The following is a 19867-nucleotide window of genomic DNA, read 5'->3' as shown; positions in this document are numbered from 1 at the left end:
ATCCAACTGAACCATTTGTTTTTGTTCATTCAACTGCCCTTTTCTTTCGATTTGTATTGGGTTCCCTTCCATAGTAAAATTAATTGTTTCTGCAGACTATAGTAAATGAAAGGTCAGGACTCCTGACATCAGAACAGTTGGAAATTAAGGAAGCAGAAAAAGCCACACTACTATGCAACTTTATCTGTTTCATTACTACAGTGTCTTCAACATATTTGACTTTAATGTACTTTAAAACCTCTTATACTGACTTTCAAAAAAACTTTATCTAGTGTTCACCTAACAATTTAAATGAAATGGTAACTAGAGGTTTGTTATCTTCTATTGTTGCCACCCTAGTTTTACATGGTAGAACAGTTAACTAGTTTACTTGTCCCTGAACATGATCCATCACCCACGTCTTGAAATCAAGGCCCAAAACATCTGATGTTCCGCCCCAGCATCTTGGGAGGAACGTGTATGCATGTCTTGATCAACACCCAAGAGCCTAGAACCTTCTTGCGAGAATCGAGAAAAGGATTAAGGCCCCATCCTAAAAGACCAGAATGTCCTAGATGTTACGGAACCAACAACCTAGAATGCCAATGACCTCAGATTCACTGCTCTCACTTTCTGGTCATTAAGAAGCCCACGTCACCAAACTCCATCATGTGTGGACAAACAAGCCCACGTGACGCACTCGCTTTTGAAAATTAGATGCACAATGACGTGGACCCAAAACTATCCACTAACCCTTTTTCCCTTGGCCCTGCTCTATAAGTTTAATGCTGCGAACCCTCATTCATTGCTACGAGCTAGTAGCTATAGTAAACTGCATTCTCTTGATTAAGCTATAGGTTAATAAAGTTCTTGGCTTCTTGCTTTATACCTCCTCAAAGATCTTCCCTAGCTTTTGCTATTCTTGTTCAGGTCAGAAATTATAGGCGTGCTAGAAAATGGCTGCATCAAGTGCCATGCAATCCCTCCTGTTGGCTGGTCCTGTGACTGGCCTTGCTAATAGGGGTAGGGTGATCCAATTTTTTCCTGTAAAATCTGTGCCTCGTTTTCAGAGGAATGCCAATCTTCATGTTCGATGCTTAGCAGAGGTAAGTATCTGAAGCTCATGTTTTCTTACTTCCGGGTTTTAAGATTTGAGATATGGGAATAAACCGGTTAAATGATTCGACTTTTGCACTTGCAGGAAGAACCGACGGAGCAACCGACAAAGCCGGTAACAAGTGCACCCCCACAAGTACCTAAGCCGAACCCTTCTCCAGCCGCTCCAAAAGTGAGCACGAAATTCTCTGATGTGTTGGCATTCAGTGGACCTGCACCGGAGAGGATCAACGGCAGGCTGGCGATGGTTGGGTTTGTCGCAGCCCTGGCAATGGAGCTGTCCAAGGGCCAAGATGTGTTCACCCAGATATCCGACGGTGGGATCCCACTGTTCCTTGGAACCAGCATTTTGGTATCGCTTGCATCCCTGATCCCATTGTTTCGAGGTGTCACAGTAGAGTCCAAGTCTGGGGGGTTCATGACTTCAGATGCTGAGCTGTGGAACGGGAGATTTGCCATGCTGGGACTTGTTGCCTTGGCCTTCACTGAATATGTGAAGGGCGGAACCCTTGTGTAACTTTGTTTTCCTTTTTAGGTTATGCATATAATGCAGATCTGTATGTGGAGATATTATCAATCAGTTATGTAACTTCGCAAATTGGAAAGGAAATGAGGTTTCATTCTGTTAAAACTCTCTTTGATTGACATTTGGATTATATTTATTGTTATGGTTAAGATCAACGATGGAGGTGAAGGTAATTATTTCCCAACAACATCGTGATAAACTAAAACTCCATCAAAACTAAGTTAAAAACTAAGTACAAACTTAATCAACCTCAGCATGAAGCAGTAATCCGAAGTCAAGTGGATAAGGAGGGGATCAATTTTCTTTTCTTTTTTTTTTTCCTGAGAATTATATTATAGAAATGGAATCACCGATCCTCTCTTATTTCATACAAGGATTCGAAAAATATATCTACCTCAAAAAGGCCTCTACAGTGTTTCAAACATATAAACAGAAAAGAATGAGAAGAATACATTTGCTGCTATTTTCTTTTATATATTTACAAATACACCGAGAACCATACACGCATAGAAGAAGCCTCAGTTATATCATACCCTCTATGGATCGAGCTGAACTTCGTGTTCATTCAACTCTCCATTTTGATTTGTAGTGGGTTCTCCTCCATAGTAAATTTGTTTCTGCAGGAAAGTTAATGAAAAATCACGAGTCAGGAATCAAAAAGAAGGCTGACTAATTTTCCCCTGCAACTTTATCAAAATTTACAACAGAGTACAAATTAAACATCTTTGATTCAGATGACAAGCAAACAAAAGAAAAACCATCACATGCTGTACCAGAGTATGCCTCTACCATCCTCAGAAACTAGATTCGAAGGTGTGAAATAAGTTTAATACAGTGTGAACGAATTATATGAAGGAAACTCTAAAATGTAAATCCTATATTAGCTTTCATGAAACTTAGAGGAGATTCGTATGCTTACATCAGCCTGCAGATCAACAGGGAACAAATTTATAGCACTTGCATTAAAACTGAATCCACTGTAAGAAAAACAAAAAAAGGCAGAGTGGGGTAGATATCAGTGAGAAAGTGACAATCATGTGTAGAGTATAAATTAAGAACTAAAACAGTGTCAAAAGGGTAGGTCACATAGAGACAGTTTAGCAGTACGAGTTATTAAACCAAGTATTGACAATAACCTGAACAACAACATTTTTCCCTCCACATTACAATTTATACTTCTTTTAAGGTGTAGAATGTTACCAGCGGGATAGGACGAGCTGCCACACATATGGAATAAAGAACTCCTCTGGATGACTCTCTTGTTCATATGAGAAGTGTAACTGAGTAAACATCTGTCAATTAGAAAAAATTCTACATTAGGTGAAGAAAACTGCAGAATAAGAGAGAAGGAGAGAGAGGAAGAACACCAATTTGTCCACATTGAGGAAAAAAAATCGCATTGAAATGGTAGCAGCTGTGCTAGATAACAAAAGGGTTTAGTGTGTGTGTGTGTGTGTGTGTAGAACTTCGCTATTTCCAAATTAAGCAATATACTTTCGCTTAGTTCTACCTTCATCCCTTCACCTCGCCAAGATCGACAATTATTAATTATGAACAGCAGAACTTTTTCTACAGACCATTCACCATCCAACCTCTGGGCATCCATTCGACTGTTGAAAAAATCTAATACCTATAAAAGCCAAAGAGGTCAAAACAATCAAAAGGCATGTAGAAAAACATTAGGAAATCTTAATGTTCAATGAATTCCAGAACAGTTTCTCCGATAAAAACCAAGTATAGGAGATTAAACAATGAGATTCATCACATAAAGTCATAGAGCATACATTGTAAATATTTTCAAGCAGCTCTGTAAAGCGAGGATGGTTCTTGAATGGCTGAAAGACTTCCTGCCTGTGCATAATGGCATATACAACCTGCCCAAATGCATAAAAATTCATTTTCAGATCCATGTTCATAAGTGTTGGTGAGAACGAAAAAAAATTATCTCATACAGCTTTATTAAAAGATATACCTCAGGATTCCGTGGCAGTGCATAAGTCAAAATTGCATTTAATATTTCAAGGACGATTCTCAAGAAGTCAGTATAAATTTGCAATTCTGCTGACTGCAACAAGGGGAAGAAATATTACTTAAGGATACCCAGATAGTATAAACTTTTAGAAAGTGCTAGATTACATGTAAGAACAAGGACAACTACCATATCTTCCACAAGACCGTCCCCTGTTGAGATGGCTTTGGTTTGCAGTTTATCATCTCTTAGCTCCACCAATTTGTTGTACCTAATATCAAAAACACATTTGCAAAGACAGTTAAAAAGACAGTGCAAACATAACAATATATGTAAGATTCGCCAAATGATTAATTAAAAATTAATATATACATAGATGACTTACTTGCGTGAAAGCATATAAAAAAGGCTGACAAGTCTCTGAGAAGCATATGCACTCAGACGATGGACGTGAGGAGCCATATTTGCCAAAGTTGCAAGGCAAGTGGTATGGAGATAGACATCCTGTGCGTTTAGTTAAAAAGAAGAAAAATTAACTGCCCCTTATGGTAACCAAATTAACACATTATTAACAGACATAGAGTCCATCTCATCGATTCACTGCCATTCAGTTAAAACACTCATTATCGCTAGCAACGCATGAAGAGAGAAGTTCAGCCTATTCAATAAAATTATTAAGGATCCTCCTTCAGTAAACATACATTGTCACGTAAGAGTTAAGACATTCTGAGCCATACCCGCAACTTAGACAAGTTATATTGTACTGTCCTTATCAGTATTATGACCATCAGGGAACCAAGAGATGTCTGATGAAGGAGGTGCTCTTTATACCATGGAACACCAGGCAGTATCTGTCCATATATATAACACATCAAGATAATACTCATGCATCAAAATCAAAAGTTGCTAACAGATGAGATGCTTACCATCTTGTGAACACTTGCATTGAATGAAGAATCTTGACTAAGTATGAGAAGAATAATCAGCAACATGTATATTTGATTCGAAGTCCTCCTCGAAGCATTATATAATGTTTCCAAGATGGGCATCAACTGTTAATTTTCATAGTGCAAACAGATTAAGACCATGCGATATGCTACATAATATACTTAGGCTTAGGTGTGGCTATAAGCCACATAAACTGTAAAAACAACACACCAGCCCATATCAAAGAATTATTAGGAACAATTATGGCTCAACTCAGTAAAAGAATGAACCAACAAACTAAATAAAAGAATGGACTGAATCTCATGCAATTTATTGACCTGAGTGCCTGACATAAATTCTACAAACACTCAAGCTCATTCTTTCTTCCCTTCATTTTTTTGGCAGAAGGGGTGTAGGAGAGGCCAAAAAACCTTTTAAATGTATCAACCAGACACCTGCCCAAGTTTATGTCTTGCTGCACATAGATTTGAAGGTAGTTTTGCAAAGGAAATTGCTTAGCGCTACATATGAAATGCAGATAATGTAAGCTGCAGATTCTTACCAACGTATCCAAATCAGTTCGCACTAGTACATACTCCAAAAAGTCAGAGTTTCCTTGCACCAAAGAGTAAAGTAAAAGGACAGCAGTCTCATCAGCCAAGCACCTGCAGATGTGCGCCTGTTATGAAATACTCCACAAGAAAGAGAGAGGAGCCATGAAAGATAGAAAAGTGGTTTCAAAGATATTTACAAGTAGCACAGCATTCGCTTATGCTTAAGTCAAATGTTCTTGGAACAACAAATTTGAAAAAATCATTAGTTGAGAAAGAAAAAGAAGAGGCAAAAAAGAAAGCCAACAACCATTACCAAGGAAATAGAACCCATTTTGGCAAAATGATAGTGAAAACTAACAGGAATAAAGAACCAATCATACAAACTTATTGCCAAAGTTGCCCACTATGAATACCAAAGGAAAAGGAAAGCCTTTATAATTTCATAAAGGAAATTTTATTCATTCACATATTGATATTAGAGTGGAAAGACACTCACATGCCAAGGGTATCAAATAGGGATGCAAAAGGTAATCTCATGACTGGTCCATTTTGTGCATTCCCCTCAACATCAAGACGATCAACTGCAAGCAGAGTACTTATAGATTCACCAACAATGTCTAACATGCCATCACAATGACATGCATGCACAAAAGTAGAAAGAGAAAATTACATATAAAATCCTACTATCATAAAAAGGAAATGTTATCTCACATTCAATATCTCTTGCATTTTCTAAGGCCTTGCTGTAGGGGTTGACAGTAAAATATGTATTCACTTTTGAAACAGAATCTGAGGCGGCACTGTCATCACTTCTATCTGTTATAGACTCATCGCTTACAACGCATTTATGGTAATGAATAAGAATAAGTAGCACACGAAGACTGCAGTCTGCCAGTTGATTTCTAGAGCCTTCACCATTTGAACTGACCCAATAATTGAATGGCAACAACACAATGGTTGCTGCAAGCATAACATATAAATGTTATCATAAACGTTTTATAGTACAAGAAGCCTGCAGTATTGCACACAGATTAGGAAACGAAATTAATGAGAGCATCAAGGAAAACACCATACCAGCAGCAGAACCAACTCTTTGTAAAACACCAGGTTGACTTTCTTCAGAAAAAATAGAGTAAGAAGCAGCACTGCTCGAGGGAACATGAGGTCGCATTATATAGTTGAGCAGCAATCTACGAACCACCAGAGAAACCAGCAAACTTTCCTGCAAAGCAAAGAATGAGTATGCAAAATTTGAAAATTTTGGCACAAAAATTTCAACTTAAGGTTTAAATTTGTAACCTGAGACATTGCTGCATCAATAAAAGGATTCACATCCTTTGGCCCTGGCGATGGTCCAGAAAGAAGTTGAGTTGACATCCCAACAAGCATGAAGTTAAGCAGCTCCTGATGTAGAAGGGACGTAGTTGGACTTGCGAGGCAAATAATGTAATATTAGGAGAAAAATTAAATAGAAATGTCAATGTTAGAATACATTATTAAGCCATGGTGTACCTTACATCTATTGAACCAATAAAGGTAAGCACATTATGCATTACAAGATTCTCGATGCTTTGATCTGCACATTAGAAATAAAAGCTTCAGTTCATGATGCTATTTGCTGGTAAAAGAACAATTTGCAAGATCCATAGTTACAAACTTTAATTTCAAAACTGGTAAACAAATGATGATGAAGAGTCAAATATTTACCTGCCACAAAATCCTTAGGCACCGGTTCATTTTCATTAAGAGACAAACATAAATCCTCAATGGTCTCACTCTGAGAATTTTCAATTATGTACTTCAAAAACACAGATGAAATGTACACTGCATTAACAGCCTTCATATAAACCGGGGATGGAGCACCAGAAGTTTGAATTGCCTCTTGTAAACACCATGACAAGTGAATCAGAATCTTTGCAAGGTGCCTGGTATGGCGGTTGTTTTGTGCTGCACATGAAAGATCCAGCACACAGCAACAAAATCAGTATCATCATAAACACTTAAAATAAAATTAGCTATTCAAAATTAATAATGACCGAAATGAAGTTGTTAAAGAGTTATGGGTTCGCAAATGCATTTCACAAGATAATCGTTCAATTTGGAATTTGATCAATATAATTCAGTTAGCTCAGTTTTGCTAAGTTTGGAAGTTGAGTATAGTTTCATAATAGAAAGCATATGCCTTCAACTTAGTAAGATGAAATATCAAAAGATAAAAACAAATATGTTATATAACATTGAGATATTTTGAGATAATCTAATTTTTAGCCAATAAAATTCCTAGCACGATAAGATTGAAGCAGAAGCTCTAAAGACCGACTCTCTAAATGGTTGAATTTTGCGCATTATAGAAAAGTAAGCAACAAATTACTCCACTAAGTATTCCAAAAAAATGATAATTAAAATGTTTACGAAATTCGGAGAGAAAGCACGGACCGAAGAGCTGGCAAGCTTGGCGAACACGGTGAGGGGCCCAGCCGAGAGTGAGAGGAAGTTCCAAAAGCTTCTGCCAGAAATCGGAAGCCAAAGGAAACGATTTCTTGCCGACGAAGGAGCCGATTAGGTACTCCGCCGTTTCGATGGTGGTGCTGGTGTGGCGCGGCGTCGAAGGCACCGCCCCCATTCTTCGGCTCCCTTCGTATAAAAAGTCGAGGAATGGCAGTTTGACTCAGTGAGTCGAGAAACAAAACGGATTTGATCAAACGGAGGAACAGAGTTAGGGGATCTTGCACTCGGAATCAATAGACATTGCAGAGAGAAGAGCGATCCGGTTGGTGTGTTCGGAGAGTAAACGAGCGAGAGAGAGAGAGAGAGATTTGAGATTCCGAAAGCGAAATTTCAAAAATGGAAATGAATTTTCAATTGGCGAGCGAGCTTAGAGACGAAGATTTTGAAGCGTTTAGAAGAGAGGGATAAATCGAGGGTGACTTTGTTTTTTCTTTTATATATATTTTTATCAGGAAAATTGTATATTTAGACGATGATGCCGTCATTCTTTTTCTGATTTGACGAGGTTGCCCTCGTACCTTTCTTCAATTTATGGGTTCTTAGTTGGAGATAAACTAGTGCTGATTTCTTATACTAAAAATATAATACGAGGAAGGCTAGAAGGATTATAAATAATAAATCTCATTTAATAATGGGATTAGGCAGGGTTTTTCTCAATAACAACCTAACAATTGTACGGAATGCTTATCATTTCTTTTTATATCGTTTACAGCACTAAAAAATAATCATTAAACATCATTGTTTTTTATTTTTCTTTTTATTTATTGTCACAAAAATAAAAAATTAAAAACAAAAGTATCATTCAATCAGATTCTTAATGAGGAATAAAACATAATTATCTGTAAAATGAAGAGGAAACACATGCCACTAAATGGTATATTCCAATTTTTAGATATTGAATTTTAACCTCTTAAGAAATATTAGCAATTTCAACATTATAAAGGAGGTTAATTTAGTCTTTTCATGTCTTACAAGGTAAAAGGTTCTTTATTAAATTACAGACTCGTTGTCATTTGCAGACTATATTTTGCTTCGTCGGCAAGAGCCCACCTGGAAATTAGTGACATATTTTTTTCCATCTTTATTCCATTTGATACCCCTATATTTCTTTCAAACTACCACAAAATAATTAAAATATCATATCAATTAAACAAATCAATGTCCAATGACAATTCTCTTCTCCACACACATTTCATATTTTTATAAAATTCCCGTCTATAAATGATTTTTTTTTAATTAATGGAGCTAATAAATTTGATCCCATGTTGGCGTGGACGTGCCATCAATGAACGTGCGCCATCCGTTTTGTTGACTTTGGGAGATTTCTGAGTCTCTGTTGACCAAAACGTTTTATTCAATAATTTAACGTGTGGAAAGGTGCAGTACGTTGCTGCCCATCGAAATCTAAATCTAATGTTGTACACTGACTTCCAAACAAAATCATTTAGAATTAAAAACGTTGTTACTTAGTGATTGTAGGTTCCTTGAAGTATAAAAAAAGGGAGAAGCCTAGTGTTAATGGCATCTGATTAGGTTTTGTTTATGTCCTCCATTGATACTACTTTTCCTTTGAACTTCAAGATTTTATGCAAAAATTGGACAATGTTTAGTAACATATGATTCTATGAAAGAGAAGTAAATGTACGTACTAGAGTTTTAAACATTGATAGAGAGCCGGCAATGACTTCTTTTCAAGTATGTCGTAGGAATGAGAGGGACAAAGCTTTGTGGATAATTACGAAGGAATATTAAAGGGATAAGATTTCTCATAACTAAAAAGATTGAGACTTGAGGGTTGGGCTGTGTCGGTGGGTAGTAAAGGTAGTCCATTGAGGCTGAGGTAATGCTTTGGCCCTTGGCTGGGTCCTTTTCTTGACACCATCGCAGAGGAGCCTTCGAATAAAACCTTGTCATTGGCCCGGCTCCAGTTTTGGATATGCTTTAAAATGCTTGTGTGATGGTTACAATTTCACAATTTGAATAGAAAAAATACTGGTTTTGGCTTGGCATCTTCAATGATGTTGAGGAGGAAACTTGCTGAACCAATAGAAACCTCTGTTAAGATGAGCATGGGTTTTGGCCTAATGTTAGGTATTTTTTGGTTTTACACCGAAAACTAACCTAAGAAGTCAATTGCAAAGTGCCAAAATGAAGTTAAAAACTTTGGAAATGTTTGGGAAAGTAGAAAGTGGTAGGTTTCCACCAAACTTGATGCTGCTGGGAAACATCTTGGCAGAGCTTTTGGTAATGATATAATGTGGAAATTTTCAAGTTTAGTGTTGGATACACCATGGAAGAGAATTAAGAGAGCAGACGAATTCAACCTACCCATGAGAATGACACCACCCAGTTCAGGTTTTGGACCAACTCAACCTTCCAAGCTCAAGTCAAACACTCTGGTTTTACACCAGTTCTAAGAAGTCATTGTTAATCAGTGACCAAAGATAATGGTTTTAATAATACTCATATTGTATATAGAATTGACTTATTGAAAATATACACTTACATTTTCTGTAAAGCCTAATGCTAAATTGGCTCCCGGGCTTTGAAACCTTCCGAATGATCTCTGTACCTTAGTGTTGTTTTGAGCCTTTGCATGAGAAGTTGAAGTGTTGGTTGAGTAAATGTTTGCTTCAAGTTTTAAACTAAGCTAAAGAAGCCTTTTGGGTCTGATGGGGCCGTTCGTAGCAAGCCCCAATTTGAATAAAAAGGTGTGACAGGCCTCCTTTCGTTATCAGGATCACAATATAAGAGTGTGAATTTATTTTCTTTTCCCTCTTTTCTCTTTTTGTTTTTTTGTTTTTTTTTTTTTTGACATTGTAATAGAATTTCTTTACAAAAATCTTGACTCCACCTCCTAATCTTGACAATGGGAAAATGGTGAAAAGTTATCAGTATTCAAGATTGGGCTTTCGGAAAGTGATGATGGAGTAATTCCCATACTTTTGTTGGCTACTCACACACATGCCAACTACACATCTCATGCGCAGCATGTGCAATTCTATCTCTCCAGCAGACAATTGAGAAAGGTTTCATGAGAGCCAACTCAATTCTTGTGGTGGCCAAAAAACCATAGTCAAATTTCTCGTTCAAGTTTGGGAAGTTCATGATCTACCTTCCCCTCTTTGTCCATGAAAAAAGAGGCAAAAAGGAGGGATGATAAGACCCAAACCCTTTCTGTAAGAGCAACGCATGTTCCATATTAGCCCAACCGTCTTCTGGGCTGTGTTTGCTTGTTCCCGGCCTCGAAACTCAAGATGATGCTGATGATCATTACACCCAAAATTAGTTCTAATCTTTAAAGCTTTATATAAAACACACCCATCACCCATGGATTAGCCGTAGGCACATGCACATGTCATTTTGGTTACACTGTCAGCTGTCTTATGTAAAATTATGTGACATCTTGACCTCGTCAATTGTCATTGCAAAATCCAATGCAAGGCAGACCAACCTTTGTAATGCAGGTTGATGTTGAGAAGAAAAGGATTTCAAATTTGCAAATTTGTCTCAAAAAACACACAATCACAAGAACAGCGGTCATATATAAATAAGCACTAACGCTATGACCAAAGTTGTTTCAGGCCGCAAGAACAGATTCCAATCCACTATGACAATCGAGTTTCTTTCCTCATAATTATTATTAAATTGTCAAATTTTGTTCCATAGGAAAGTGTAGGAGTTTTAGATGACCGACAACACAGTCAGAGACAAAATGCAACATGATTTCAAGGCAGCATGATTACGGTATTTGCCGTCTGCCAATAGTCTTTTTCTATTTTTTTTCTTCTTTTTGTGTGCGTGTGTGTGTGTGTTTGAGCCAAAAACCTAACGTGAAGCTGCTTAATTACAAGTTTACATTCCATTCCATGCACCCTGGAGTTTAAAGTATCAAGATGTGTGAAACTTAGAACTAAAAATTTTAAGTTGAATGATGTTATAATCAATGAGGGTCTTCCCAAGTTCCAAGAATGGCCTAAAATGGCTTAAAAACAATGGATTTAAGAAAGCACATGAAGGGGTGAAATGAGCACTACAACAACACCAAGAATACTAAATTAACTTGTCTTTGTTTGAATATCCCAGAGCATATAAGCTAAATATTTTGCCAGTTGCACATTGGTCGAGTCTTGCTGATCTCTTCTGAGCACATTCTTTCAATATTGTAAATCTACAGCATTAATTCTCTGTTGTCAATGTCAAGAAACAAACCTGAAAGTTTTACTTGGTTTTGGCATCACCGTGACCCGTCATGAAGGCAGAAATGAAACGGTTAGATAGCTGGGGATCTGCGTCTAACTAAGCTCATTGATATGAAACTTAACGATATAATTAGCTTCTTCTCTATTTGGGACTAGAACCCAAGTATCCCAGCTGCTCAACCAACATATCTACATCGTCCCCATCTTCATCTTCAGCATCCAAAACTGATATTTCTTGCTCAATTCCATCATTCAGCAAATCATCCCAAAACCACTTATCAAGATATTTATCTTTACTTCCACGTTCTTCTCTTTCCTCTATATGCTCAAGCTCTATGTTGTTTTCACTCCCAGTTAGTCCCATGTCCATAGCAAGTTTGCCTAGCTCTGAAACTTCAAACTCAGCAATATCATCATAGTCTTCAGCCTCAGTCTTGACAAAAGTTCCTCCTCCCTCACCCTGGCCTAATTCAATATTTCCAACACTGCTGGACCATTGATCAATCCGCCGCCTTCTCTTCTTGGTGATTGCTTCCTCAAGCTCTTTTCTCATATCTTTCTGTTGGACTAGTTGCTGAACAAAGTTCGGGTTCTGCATTGCTTTGGCCAAGAAGTTCATCATTTGTTGCTGCTTCATCTCAGTCTTCCTTAGTCTTTCCTCCATCACTTGGAGGCAAGTTCTAGTGTTCTGCTGTTGCTGTCTAAGTTTCACCAATTCCACCATTAAAACCTCCTTGTCACGCCTTAACCGATCAACCTCTCCATCAAGTCCAAACCTCCCAACTTCAACACAAGGATCTAAAGCATATTGTGAAGCCTGCGTTGGATGTGTCTTTCTCCTCCTAATATTCTTAAGCAGATGCCTTTGCCCTCTAAGAAACTTTTCATTGGCAAACTCCCATCTATCTGGATCAACCTTTCTAAACCCCTACATGAATCAAATCTTTTTTCTTCATGATCAAATTCAAAACATGAGAGAAGGAAAGAGGAAAAGAAAAGCAGGCTATAGTATTGAATTAATAGCATTACTCAACATTCTCTTGGAAGAAAATTAAACTGACGCACCTAAATCCCATAAAATGTAACAATTCTAATGTGACAGCAATGCCCCAACAGATGCCAAAGCAACATAATAATAATGAATGAAATCTATGTTTCTTATATTCTGATTTCTGCAGTTTCCACTTCCAAAACTAGTAAACTAACAGAAAAATGTCCACAATAAATAACCCCATTAATCAATAAGGAAAAAAAGGGTCCCGTTAAATATATAAATAAAATAAATAATCTAGCTCTTTCATGAATATGAATGAATATGGATTAAGTCAAATCTAGAGAAACTTATACAGTTTCAAACTCTAATCAAAGCAATTTTTATTTCTTTTATTGATAAAGTTTTCATCTTTGTAATAAAGAAGTAGTAAAAGGTCAATCCAAGAGGACATAAAATCATTGGCTACTCAAAGAAAGAAAAACTATTAGTAATACTTACATAGGTATTGAGCTGCCTGACAAAGCTTGAGAAATTGTTGTGCTTGAAATATGTAGGCAAAAGACTCATTGAAAATGCCTGGGGATCCCAAACAACGAAACTATTGTTGCCTCCACTCCAAGAGATGATGTGATTGGTGCTTGTATCATCAATAATATCATATGTCTTTGTGAGAAAAGGAGGAGGACCTGCATCATGGAGTCCTTTCATTGGTTGAGGGGTAGCCATGGAAGGCATACCAGGATATGATGAGCTTTCTCCCGGAAACTCTTCTTTAACTCTGCCATAAGGATTCATGTTTGTTTACTCACCAGGGAACAAAAAAAATTTTGAAAACTTGATCTGGGTTAGCTTCTTTTTCTTTGTATATCAATGTGATTGTAAATGAATACACAATGCAGTTGAGGAAGCTGTTGAACTTTTCTGCAGAGCTTTTGGATGATAGAAAGAGCCTTCAGAATGGGTTCGTGAAATGCAGGTTAAGCCTTTCAAAAGAGGTGAAATTGAATTCTGGTTATGGATGGAGCCAAAGATCAATGGTTAGATAGAGAGACCAAGAAGCAGGAAAAACACGGAAGAATTGAGAAGCAAGAGACAGATGTGAACATGGGTGTCATTAGTTTATATAAATAGCCTCAATAAAAAAATGGTTGTTTGTTTCTTTATATTTTTACTCCTTGCCTTTTCCTTGTGGTTGGTTGGGAGACTGATGAGGCAAAAAGAAACCAGAACGGCAATGAGATATTTTGCGCTCTCCCCCACAGTTTACTCCTTTGGGAAAGTCATTTGGCATTGCTTTTGTAGCTTTGTATTATCTGTCACAGGCCAGGGACAAAGATTTTTGAAAGGGTAAAAGAGTACAAATATGCAAACAAATAGCATTTATTTATTTATTTATGTATTTATGATTTTACCAGCAAAAATGGATCTGAAAAATTTTGAAATTTCAGACAACGAAGATTCTAAAGAAACTGAGGACATTTGCTTTTTAGCCCCCTCCTGTCTCTACGGCAATCAAATTGTGGGTTAGAAAGTTCTGCTACTCCCATTTACCGCAAGTTGTGCTGCACCCTTTTGAGTGGATTTCAGACTATTCATAATTTTCATTTTTGTTCCTGGGAAAAAGGGAAAATAGCATTTTGCTTTCTGCTCTTTTTGGGTTTTTTTGGGGTCCCCTGAAATAATAGTTAAGAAACTTTTTTCTCCTTTCAGTTTCTGTGTTATATATACATACGTATTGGGGGACCCCTGAAAAAACAGGGGGTAACCTCAGTAACTATAAACAACTTCGGTTAGGGTACAGTTACAGAATCTTGGAGGCTTGTAGACTTGCGCCCGGAAAGTGCCTCTGGTTTGGAGGATTTAGGGGAGAAAAGGGGGAAAAGATTTGGGTTTCCCAGAAATATCTTGGTGCTGCTTCTATTTTTTTATTGGAAAATATCTTAACTGATGTAGTATTATTATACGCACTCATCAAATTGAGTACGAGTTTGGACCCTGCTATCTTTTATATTTTCATTCACCAGATTTTCTTGATGGTGATATGTGGATGCCCCACCCTTCTGATTAGGTCTTTAATATTGAATTTGATTATCATTGATGTGGTGTACTTTTCTTTTGATGTCGGTAATTTCAAATTTGGTTGTGTGGCACAATGTGATTCGTTTGCACTTCCATGCTCTAATCAGCTGCTGAAAAGTGTACAGGTTGGATTAGTTTAATGAAGTCAAAAAGATAATCACATGCCCTGTTTCTTTCTTTGTTGTCCTTTTTATCTTCTCACCCTGTTTTTCCGTCTTAATCCAATGCTTAACCTGTTGAATCTTCTCTTTTTAAGTATTAATATTAGAACAACAAGAATTGAAGCAATATACCTCTTGCAAGGTCAATTACTAAGAAAGAGAGTGATAATGACTGTTATTCTTGAGTAACACTAATGAATATTTGCTGTATATTGATACAGTACAAAAATTGAACTCTATGAACCTAAACAAGGGGTTTAATTAACAAATTGTTTAGTTAAGATATTTATGAAGTTGGGGTTCATTGTCCTTGACCCTCATTCCCTAATCAAGGAAAAAGGCAAAAGTGGCATCAAAAGGTATGGGGCACGTGGCCCTTAGCGTCAGACAACAGCCGATGTGATGAAAGATTCACTTCGCTTCTTTCATTCAACTCTACAGAGACACAAGTGGCAGTGTTCCAAGCAGACACGATAGCCAGAGACAATTACACTCGATAAGGGAGGGGCCTGTGGCAATAAATAAATAGTACGAGCAACAGCTTAATGAAGATTAGTGTAGAACTTATCCGAATATACCCGACAGAGCCAAATCTGACAAGAATTTCCGAAGGCAAGTTGAGAGGTTAAAAGGAGTTGTTGGTGTTCAATTTGTTTTTAGCTTTGGGACTTTTTTACCTGTCTGGTTGGTTATTAGCTTATGAATTATTGCAATGAATTATTGAAGGCATTAAGATGCCGCACTCCTCTCTCAAATGAACAGAAGTCAGCAGTATTGTGTACGACGTGCTAGTATGGTACATAACACAGGCTAACTGCAAAGAAAATCGAGGTCTCCTCATCTTCCCCCGCTCATGGTTTGCACATAACGCCTCTCAAGAGGGTCCTGCATTCAAGATTTATATGGCCAAATGGTAAACAATTTCAAGATTTATAGCTTGTTTCATACACAAACCACATGCTAAACATAATGGGCAATGGTAAATCTAAATTTAGACCAAAGCATGTTTAGAGGAGAGAAGTTGACAACTTATTCAAGACCCAAACATTTTGAGGCAGAAAACACAACCAGCAATGTACAATGTACTTGATCATTAGGAGACTGTAGCAAATAACATGCCAGTTCTTGGTATGGAATAGTAATGTAGCAAGCTACATATAACAAGCCATACAGGTAAGTAAAATGACCCCCACATAACCACGCAGTACAAGCACACAAGCCTACACTTGTTTATTACAACCAATTCCAGGGTTTCCTATTTATAGTAGTTTTGAAGACCCAATACAGAGGCAAATGCTAATTTCATGCTGCGGCATCAACAGCTTGACCACCACCTTCCTTCTGCAAAAAGTTTTCAATATACTCCTTCCTGCAACAGAAATCAAATGTTTAAGAATAAGCCCCTCAAATGCTTTTCGCCAGCAACATGCAGACAATGTAGAGATTTCCATCGCATTAGAAGAAAGAAGCATACCTTGCAGGAAGATGATCATGAGGACGATTGTAAGGAGTCCATACTGGATCACCAACAAAGAGCCGCATTGCCTGCGTGAATAAATTTGTGAGGAAATCTCTTGGCTTAGAATTCATACTAGAGAAGTATTTGTAAATATCTTTAAAAATCTCTTAAGATTCAAAGTCATGCTAGAAATACTATAATAAAGTTCCATAGAAAACATTGAGCCCATGCAAATAAACAGAAGCATGATGGAAGACAAAAAAGAACTTTTGCAGTAGTTAATAAGGCGGGTAGAAGAAAGCAACCATCCTTCCAAAAATAAAATCAACCTTTCACATCCATTGATCTGATTAAATAAGGACACCCACATTGACAATCATCATTCAGGCAAAGAAAACAAGAGCCAGTTGTGCAATTGATGAGGTGGAAGTGGTGGCAGAAGTTTAATAATGTTTGAACAGTCATCCTTGTCTAAGTAGCAAACATTCACACTCATTCATAAAATGAAAGTCAAATTACAAGAATGAGGAGAACCCCCTATAACAATGTGTTCAACGGAAGTCCACTTTATGGGAGAATAGACAGGGGAAGGAGGACTAGTTTGTACCTTAATATAGTTGTCTGTATCAAGTGTAAAGCGATGATAAATTCCAGCAGGTAGCACAATCATGCCTCCTTTCTTCACCCACACGCGAATCCATTGATCATTGTGATCCCTGACATCAAAATAACCTTCACCGGGAAGCGGACATTAGACAGCCAGAAATTAGTAAGAAATGTGACTACCATTTAAACAAAACGGTTAGCAAAAAATCTTACCGCTTCCTGCCACACAGTAACGAATCTCCTCATCAGTATGAAGATGTTCTTCAAAGAAATTTTTTATCTTCTCTTCATAATTTGGCAGCTTCTCTGGGCAAACCTCACAGAAGTCCTGAAGAAAAAGAGTATCTTGTCAATGCAAACATGTAGTACAATCTGATTAAACGTTACTTTGAGGAAGTATATAGAAACTGGAAGCATTAAACCAAAACAGCTCATGTGACACAGAGAAAGAAAATAGAAGAAAAACTAATAAGTCATGATCCAATGGTATCAGTACAGAACAAAACTGATGGAAAATAATAATCTTTGATGGTTAACAAACCTCAGTTATGAGCATTTGAAAAACTCTTTATATAAGGCTTTAGGCCAAAAATGATTAATTTGTTTGCATTGGAATCAAAGGGGAAAATAATGGTATCCGTACAGAACCAAAACTGCTTATGTGACACAGAGAAAGAAAATAGAAGAAAAACTAATAAGTCCTTTTTTTGAATCTACTATAGTCCTAATGGTAAATGATCCAATGGTATCAGTACAGAATAAAACAACTGGAAAATAATAATCTTTTGATGGATAACAAACCTTACTTATGAGCATTTAAAAAACTCTTTGTACAAGGCTTAAGGCCAAATATGATTCATTTGTTTGCATTGGAATTAAAGGGGAAAAAAAACAAAATTACGGTACAGACCATGTAGGAGTAACCACGATCATCACGAATTTTCTTCAATTCCTCATCAGTTTCATAGTCATCAGCATCCAATCTCCAACTGAGTACTCCAAGTACTGCAACATAAACATGACTGCATACAATGAGTACAATGTCTAAAATCTTTTGGTCATCTAATGACAATTACTTCTTATTTAAGATGGTTACCAGCAAGTTGATCCAAAGATACAAATTCCTTAGGTTCACGGTGATGGGGAAGCCTCTGATCTGCATCACTATCATCCATGTACCATGCTTGAATCACTTCCTCCCTCAAATCCTACAGAACTCAAAAGTTAGAGACACAACAGGCAACCTCAACCTCATTTTTTTTCAATCTTTCTCGGAAATGAAGAATATCATATACAGCACATTCAACCAAAGAAAACCAATAATCAATGTTAACTATTAGGCACCCTTCACCAAGAACTCATTCCTGACTCCACACAGCAGCACATCATAAACAAGAATGGGAAGACAGCAGAATGAATGAAGCCAGCAAGGTTTAGCATGTTCAATATCACATCTAGTCCTTACAACAATGCAGTGTAAGCAAACATTAAGAAAATTTTAAGACACAACAGAACAAGCCTATCCATCAAACCCTCAATTGGAGAACTTGATTATCCTTAATTCATTTCTTCAAACATGACCCAGAAAATTGGCTTTTTGTAATCTTTAAAGTAAAAGATTAAGGCAATATCTCTACATGCGTCAATGTCAACAGAACATGAAGATAAAAATCATTATTAAAATAAGACCTAAGTATTTTTAACAACCAAATCCAAATTGAGCCCACCAATCCAAAGGAGCAAAATACTATAGATATCCAATAAAACTTCAATGTCCAAGTCATGCCAACAGCTTCTAAAAAGTTAATACTAGTTTTTTCAATTCCATGGCTTTTTCTTTTTAAACAAAAATCCCTCTTTCAGTTCACCATATTTTAAAAAAAAAAACATCAAATTCATCAGCTTCTGAACAAAGAAACACTAAAATCGAATCCCAAACGGTTAACATAACACTATCCTCATAAACAGATACATACAAACACTGATCATAGCAAAAATTTCTCGGGAAAATTAATGATGAAAGACACAGTTTTTTCCTATGAAACAAACAGATTACCTTATCGGAAGCACCCATGTTTCTCAGCTCCTTTTTTTGTTCCTGTCAAAGGAATAATAAAATATCTCTGTTCTTCCAAAACGCCTTAAGGCAACGCCACAAGGAGGAGGAGGAGAATCTGAGGACGGGTTTAAAAAATGCCCGATAGTAAATATGGAAAGACCACTATGCCCTTAAATTTGTTGGGGCGTGCGGTATGTCCAGGTTAATTGAATCTCTATGGAAGCGCGAGAGGGGCTTTATGGTCCGTGTGCGTACTTGACAATTCCATTACGCGAGTCAAGGCTTACATAGGCGCTCGGGTCATCCTTCCCATCCCATGCCGGCTTATTGATGCTTATTTACCTTGTTTCCTAGTTTCCGGTCAACGTGTTATGATGTTTTTGCCTGTAAACCAAGCAGCGATGAAGTTGGTTTTCCCGGTTCAAGAAGGCAAGTCAGCTTTTATCTCCAATGAAAATCTTACAGAAGTTGGTCAACTGTAAGAATTCTATGTTCCTCAGTTTTGCTCCACCTGTTTTGAATGTGTCCAAGGGAATGCAAAAAAGATTTCAATAATGCCTCAGACCTCATTTTCGGAGACTAACTAACAAACCAAATCTGTATGACCAAAATTTTCACTTGGGAGAAGATGCAGACGAGAAGCACCAATCTTCATTTCCCAACAAAGATGAAATGATGAATCATAGCGGGCATTACATCATATTAGAAAAATCTCTTACATAATTACG

At 37.2% G+C, this 19867-nt stretch overlaps 4 protein-coding genes across 4 annotated transcripts; 1 reads left to right on the top strand and 3 right to left on the bottom strand.

Annotated features, from left to right (window-relative positions):
* The first annotated feature begins 774 nt into the window (after positions 1-774).
* Positions 775-1726, top strand: LOC18603059 (early light-induced protein 1, chloroplastic). Its single transcript, XM_007034806.3, has 2 exons — positions 775-1085; positions 1181-1726. Exons 1-2 carry the CDS (start codon positions 936-938, stop codon positions 1610-1612), a joined length of 582 nt encoding a protein of 193 aa, XP_007034868.3. The 5' UTR covers positions 775-935; the 3' UTR covers positions 1613-1726.
* A 178-nt stretch (positions 1727-1904) lies between these two features.
* On the bottom strand, positions 1905-8006 carry LOC18603058 (dyggve-melchior-clausen syndrome protein). Its single transcript, XM_007034805.3, has 18 exons — positions 7508-8006; positions 6779-7018; positions 6584-6647; positions 6371-6500; positions 6146-6293; positions 5783-6031; positions 5568-5652; positions 5080-5182; positions 4517-4642; positions 4328-4441; positions 3976-4094; positions 3780-3861; positions 3594-3686; positions 3406-3495; positions 3132-3251; positions 2822-2913; positions 2541-2598; positions 1905-2238 (listed from the first exon to the last, which is right to left on the bottom strand). The coding sequence occupies exons 1-18, from the start codon at positions 7692-7694 to the stop codon at positions 2158-2160; spliced, it is 2181 nt and encodes a 726-aa protein (XP_007034867.3). The 5' UTR covers positions 7695-8006; the 3' UTR covers positions 1905-2157.
* A 3555-nt stretch (positions 8007-11561) lies between these two features.
* Positions 11562-13852, bottom strand: HSFA6B (heat shock transcription factor A6B). The gene is made up of 2 exons (XM_007034802.3): positions 13274-13852; positions 11562-12709 (listed from the first exon to the last, which is right to left on the bottom strand). Exons 1-2 carry the CDS (start codon positions 13568-13570, stop codon positions 11924-11926), a joined length of 1083 nt encoding a protein of 360 aa, XP_007034864.3. The 5' UTR covers positions 13571-13852; the 3' UTR covers positions 11562-11923.
* A 2210-nt stretch (positions 13853-16062) lies between these two features.
* LOC18603054 (acireductone dioxygenase 2) lies at positions 16063-19296 on the bottom strand. Its single transcript, XM_018119550.2, has 7 exons — positions 19137-19296; positions 18177-18288; positions 17991-18085; positions 17294-17408; positions 17082-17206; positions 16490-16560; positions 16063-16384 (listed from the first exon to the last, which is right to left on the bottom strand). The coding sequence occupies exons 1-7, from the start codon at positions 19152-19154 to the stop codon at positions 16318-16320; spliced, it is 603 nt and encodes a 200-aa protein (XP_017975039.2). The 5' UTR covers positions 19155-19296; the 3' UTR covers positions 16063-16317.
* Between the last annotated feature and the right edge of the window lie 571 nt (positions 19297-19867).

This window comes from Theobroma cacao, chromosome 4 (genome assembly GCF_053813885.1).
Source record: "Theobroma cacao isolate CCN51 chromosome 4, ASM5381388v1, whole genome shotgun sequence".
NCBI classification, from domain to species: domain Eukaryota; kingdom Viridiplantae; phylum Streptophyta; class Magnoliopsida; order Malvales; family Malvaceae; genus Theobroma; species Theobroma cacao.
Note: the sequence above shows the minus strand (reverse complement) of the source record. Positions and strands in the feature narration are given on the sequence as shown.

What these genes read in the sequence shown, in the direction of transcription:
- LOC18603059 (XM_007034806.3), top strand. Translation starts at nt 936, where the DNA reads ATGGCTGCATCAAGTGCCATGCAATCCCTCCTGTTGGCTGGTCCTGTG. An exon ending in ATGTTCGATGCTTAGCAGAG is followed by an intron (nt 1,086 to 1,180) that starts GTAAGTATCTGA and finishes TTGCACTTGCAG; the next exon opens with GAAGAACCGACGGAGCAACC.
- LOC18603058 (XM_007034805.3), bottom strand. Translation starts at nt 7,694, where the DNA reads ATGGGGGCGGTGCCTTCGACGCCGCGCCACACCAGCACCACCATCGAA. An exon ending in ATGCAAGTGTTCACAAGATG is followed by an intron (nt 4,442 to 4,516) that starts GTAAGCATCTCA and finishes ATATATGGACAG; the next exon opens with ATACTGCCTGGTGTTCCATG. An exon ending in TTTTATATGCTTTCACGCAA is followed by an intron (nt 3,862 to 3,975) that starts GTAAGTCATCTA and finishes TTTTGATATTAG; the next exon opens with GTACAACAAATTGGTGGAGC.
- HSFA6B (XM_007034802.3), bottom strand. Translation starts at nt 13,570, where the DNA reads ATGAATCCTTATGGCAGAGTTAAAGAAGAGTTTCCGGGAGAAAGCTCA. An exon ending in TCAGGCAGCTCAATACCTAT is followed by an intron (nt 12,710 to 13,273) that starts GTAAGTATTACT and finishes TGATTCATGTAG; the next exon opens with GGGTTTAGAAAGGTTGATCC.
- LOC18603054 (XM_018119550.2), bottom strand. An exon ending in ATCTTTGGATCAACTTGCTG is followed by an intron (nt 18,086 to 18,176) that starts GTAACCATCTTA and finishes TTTATGTTGCAG; the next exon opens with TACTTGGAGTACTCAGTTGG. An exon ending in CATGATCATCTTCCTGCAAG is followed by an intron (nt 16,385 to 16,489) that starts GTATGCTTCTTT and finishes TTTCTGTTGCAG; the next exon opens with GAAGGAGTATATTGAAAACT.